We start from the raw sequence: 4752 nt of genomic DNA on the forward strand, positions 1-4752 counted from the left end.
GCAGCGGCCTTTCTCATGCCCGCCGCTCTCTGCTCTGCAGGGAGGCTCTCGCCGACGCCGAGGCGGTGCTGAGCGCGGACGTGCGGCTGACCCGGGGCCGCAAGAGGAGCGAGAGACGCCTTCTCCTCCTCCAGGAGGAACTGGTGATCGCCAAGTTGCAGTAAGACCCTCAGAGCCCAGCTGCCTTTCCCCCAGCCCTGGCCCTGGCCCCAGCCCCGGGACACCCCGGCCCCAGCCCCAGGCCCCGGCCCCTTGGTGCTGGATGCGCCCATCGATGTCTGTCCCAAGGGCAGGTGGGGGACAGGGCTCGGCCCGGGGGGACCCCGAGGAGGACACCCCCAGCTCACCGCCTGCCTCTCCTCTCTGCTCTCTGCAGACGCGGCACCAGCCTGCGCCCACAGCTCCGCCTGGCCCTGGACCAGCTGTGGGTGCTGAGCGGCGGAAAGGAGGCGGCGGGGGACGAGGAAGAGGAGGAAGGCGGCGATGAGGACAGGACCTCCATCCTCCTCGTCTGGCCCAGCGGCTCCTGCGTCGCCACTTTCGGGTGAGTGCCACGGCCAGGCGGGAGACGTTCCCAAGCACACCCGCACCATCGTGAGAACGGCCTCTGCCCTGCGTGCAGAGCCTGGGCAGGGATCGAGCAGCACGCCGGCAGGGAGGGATGGGGGCATGGGCAGGTCCCGCATCCCCTTTGGGTCCCCAGAAGGGGAGGGCGAAAGCAGCTGCTCTGGCAGGACACGGGGAGCCAGGGCTCGGGCAGCGCCTCTGTCCTGCCCCACGGGGCTTCGTCCCGCTCCGGCGTCCTTCCCCACGGGGCAGGGCTGCGCAGGCGCCCGCCTCTGCCCACGGGCTGGGGGGCAGCGGGGCCTGACGCTGGTTCTCCTCTCTTTCTGCAGCTCCCGGGCGCTGAAGGAGCTGTGGGTGGGCACGCTGCTGGGGTAAGCCGCGGGGATGCTGCAAGTGCAGCCGGACGGGGGAACGCAGCTCCTCAGCTGGGGAGAGGTGCCCCCGTGGCTGCCGGCAGCTCTCGCTCGGGCAGAGCTGCCGCAGGAGGGAGAAGAGGCGGCTTGGGGCTCAGCCAGCTCTCTCCCTGTCCCTTCCCGGTGCACAGGACACCAGAAGGAGCCAAGAGAGCCCGGGTGACGCCTGTCCCATCCATCAGGCTCCTGGAGAAGGAGCTGGGCCGCCGCCACGCCGTGAGTGCCTGCCCGGTCTGGGCTCTGCCCCCGAGCCCTGGTCCTCCCGCCGAGCGAGCGGCAGAGGCATCGCTGCTCACCTGCCTCCGCTCCTTCTCTCTTGCCCAGTGGAGGACATTAAGCGCCGGGAGCCTGGAGAGGCTGATGGAGGGCCAGGCCGAGGTGAGAAGGGCTGCCTTTCGCCCGCCTCTGGCTGTGCCGGCACGTGCGGCCAGTGGGGTGAGGGATGGAGGGAAGGGTGGTGCCGCTCGGGGAGCGGAGAGGGTTGGGGAGCCGCCGGGAATGCCGGCACATCCTGGCCGGCGGTGCTGGGGGGAAACCTGCCCCGCGGGGCAGAGAGCCCGGGAGGGCAGAGGGTCCCGGCTCTGCCACGCTCAGGCTGCCGGTGCCGGCTGGCAGCTCGCCGGCGGCCCTTTGCGCCGCGGGGCTGCTCTCTGAGCGCAGCCTGGTTCTTGCAGGCTGGTCCCAAGCAAGGGCCTCCGACGGTCCCGCCGAGCAGCGGAGGGGGACTTTGCCACGCACCGGGTGAGTTTCGGGAAGAACGGTAAGCTCCTGCAAGCGCTGGAGCTGTGCTCACTTGTCCCTCGAGTGTCGCCATGCAGGTTGGGCAGCCCGAGGCAGGATGTCACCTCCAGGAGGAAGGAAGGACGGACACCCGCTGGGCAGCGGCCGCTGGACGTGGTTCTGCGGGGACACGGAGCCTCTGCTGCTGCCCACAGCTTGGAGGAGGACAGGGCGAGGGCTGGGCCAGGCTCTCCTCTCCTGGTGGCGTGCCGGCTCTCAGGAGCCTCCCAACTGGAGCTGCTGAGCCGGAGCTCGGAGGTCCAGCTGCTGGCTCCCTGCCCGTCCTGCTGCACCGCTCAGCACCACGCTGCGGGCAGGGCAGGCCCCGGGAGCGCTGGCCCGGCGGTCTCCGTTGACGGGCTCTTGCTCGGCTTTCCTTTGCAGCAGGAGGGAGCAGCAGCAGGAGGAGGAAGAGGAGGGGGCTGCCCTGGCCCTTTGCTCATCGGAGGACCCCGGCCGCTGCCCAGGTGCCAGGGCAGGTGGGCTCTGGCTGCAGCAGGGCGCTCTTTGGCCAGCCCCTGGCAGCCCTCTGCGGGGAGGACGGCTCCCTGCCCCGGCCCATCCAGGTAAGCCAGCCTGGCCGGGGGGGTCCCCAGCCCTCCAGATGCTCCCTAGAGGCGGTAGGAGCCCTCCCTCCGGCTGCTCCACAGGGGACACGGGTGTCCCCAGGAGCTCCGGGGATGGCGGCTTGGGCTCTTCACCCCCAGCAAGGAGCCCGCTCTGGGGCAGTGCTCTGGCCACCGCTGTCGGAAGGCAGCTCCTCGGCCAAGCAACTGTCCTCCTGCCTCTCCTGCAGGAGCTGCTGGCTGTCCTGCGCCGGGAAGGACCGTCGACGGAGGGGATATTCCGCAAAGCTGCCAGCGGGACGGAACTTCGGGAGCTGCGGGAGGCCCTGGACCGCGACGCCGATGTCGACCTGGGCAACCAGCCTGCACTCCTGCTGGCCGCCGTCTTGAAGGTGAGCGCTTCTGACCTGCGGCTGGAGGAGCTCCTGGCCGGCCTGGAAACTTCAAAGGCTCACCCAGAGCCCTTGGCATTGCAGGACTTCCTCCGAAGCATCCCCGACAAGCTGCTGGTGACCCACCTCTACGAGGACTGGATGGCAGCCATGGAGAGGACCAGCAAGGAGGAGAAGGTCTCCGAGCTGAAAGCGTAAGTGCGGGCAGCAGCCTGCCTGTTGAGCAGGAGCCCTGGCCGCTGGCTGAGAGCACCTGGAAAGCTGGGCAACTCAGCCGCTGGCTCCCCCCTGCCTTGGACAACAGGCCTGGGCAAAATCTGCTTTGTCAACCTAGTGTCCCTGTTTCCTCAGGGTGGCCGAGAAGTTGCCTGCAGCCAACCTCTTCCTCCTCAAGCGGCTGCTGTCCCTCCTCCAGCACATCGGCCGCAACGCAGCCACCAGCAGGATGAGCTGCAGCAACCTGGCCATCTGCCTTGGGCCAAACCTGCTGAGCCCACCCGATGAGGACCTGCTCCCGCTCCAGGCCATGCTGGAGGTGACCGAGAAGGTGCGCTGTGTTGGCAAGCCGGCTGCAGCCTTGCCGGCCTATCCGAGCTTGGCTGCTCAGAGGTCCCTGGCTGCCTCCTCCCTTGAGCAAATGCCGGTGGGGTGGCTGCCTGCAAAGGCAGCCCCGCAGCCACAGCCATCTGTGCAGAGGCAAGGGTCGGGAGTGGGAAAGGCTGCTTGGGACAACTTCAGGCAGCTGGGTTGAGAGCAAGGGTTTGATGTGTGCAGGTGAACACGCTGGCGCTGTTTATGATTGAAAATTGCGGCGACATTGTTGGGGAGGAGGTGGCTGGCCGCTCCTGTCCATCAGCTGGGGAGTCGCCAGCCCCCACGGACGGAGCCACAGGTATGAGGAGGAACTGAGGGCTGTCCCAGGCTGGGGCTCGGGATACCAGAAACCTCAACGTCAAGAAGAAAACCGGTGTAGGGCTTGGGGTGGGTTTTGCTTTGGGTGTGCTACTTCCAAGGCGTCACTGCTGCACATGGTTTTGCTTTCTAGACCTGCCTTTGGAAGAGCAAAGTGGCCCTGCAGGCAGAGGAGACCAGGGCCACCAGGCAGAAGCCATTCTGCATGCATCCCCCTCTCTGGGTGTCCTCAAAGGAGCTGGGGGAGACATGGTGGCGGAGTCCAAAACGACAGAGGTATGTCAGCTCTGCTCCACAAGCACCGTGACAGTGTCTCTCGGGTAGGAGGGTAGTTTCTGAGGAGGCCAAGTAGCTGCTGGGCCTCCTCCGGCCAGCCGATGGCTTGTGTGTTTGGGGTTCCTCCTCCTCCCCCACGGAATCATACGTTGTATGGAAAACTGGAAAGGTCCTTTCTCAAATGCATTAAGCATGTGCTTAATCCAACCAAATACCTACAAAAAGACAGCGGGGAGTAGCTGTCAACTTGAGAGGGCTTTTGCTCGGATCCTACTTCATCACAGTTTCATCAAGTCTGTTTTGGGGCAGGTGGACTGTGCAAAATGTGGATGCATGATGCAAAGCAGCATCTTCCCCAGAGAGCTAAGGTGGTAATTTGGCAAGCAGTCCCTTACTACTCCAGGCCGTCCCTTGCCACCCCTGAACTCCAACAATTCTGGTTTAGGCACCTCCAGCTTTGCCTCCAGCCACCCTCGAGAGCACGGCAGAGCCCCTGCTACGCCCGCAACAACTGGGCAGCCTTTCAGAGGAAAGAAGGTAAAACGAGTCACTTTGGGTTAAAATCAGAACTGTCTCCGCTGGATCGTGGCCTTACCTATCTAAGCACACTGTGGGATGGAAAGGTTTGCAGGCTCTCCTCGGGACAAGGAAAAGAGAAGGAACCGAAGGAGGAAACAGGCCTGGGGAGATGAAAGCTGTGCAGAAAAAAAGAGGAGGAAGAGAGAAAACAGATTGGGGGATCGCAAACGGAAAAGATGCAGGAAGGTCCGGCAGGTCAAGAAGCCCAGGTGTGTACCAGGCTCTGCTGCCCATCCAACTCTCAGCACTGCTCTAAGTCAGGCCAAC

The 4752-nt window shown here is 65.2% G+C and overlaps 1 protein-coding gene across 1 annotated transcript; it reads left to right on the forward strand.

The window, feature by feature from the left end:
• The first annotated feature begins 483 nt into the window (after positions 1-483).
• On the forward strand, positions 484-4162 carry LOC142028251 (T-cell activation Rho GTPase-activating protein-like). The gene is made up of 3 exons (XM_075022220.1): positions 484-544; positions 2468-2912; positions 3070-4162. The coding sequence occupies exons 1-3, from the start codon at positions 484-486 to the stop codon at positions 3467-3469; spliced, it is 906 nt and encodes a 301-aa protein (XP_074878321.1). The 3' UTR covers positions 3470-4162.
• The last annotated feature ends 590 nt before the right edge of the window (positions 4163-4752 follow it).

Source organism: Buteo buteo, unplaced genomic scaffold (genome assembly GCF_964188355.1).
Source record: "Buteo buteo unplaced genomic scaffold, bButBut1.hap1.1 HAP1_SCAFFOLD_219, whole genome shotgun sequence".
Classification (NCBI taxonomy): Eukaryota; Metazoa; Chordata; class Aves; order Accipitriformes; family Accipitridae; genus Buteo; species Buteo buteo.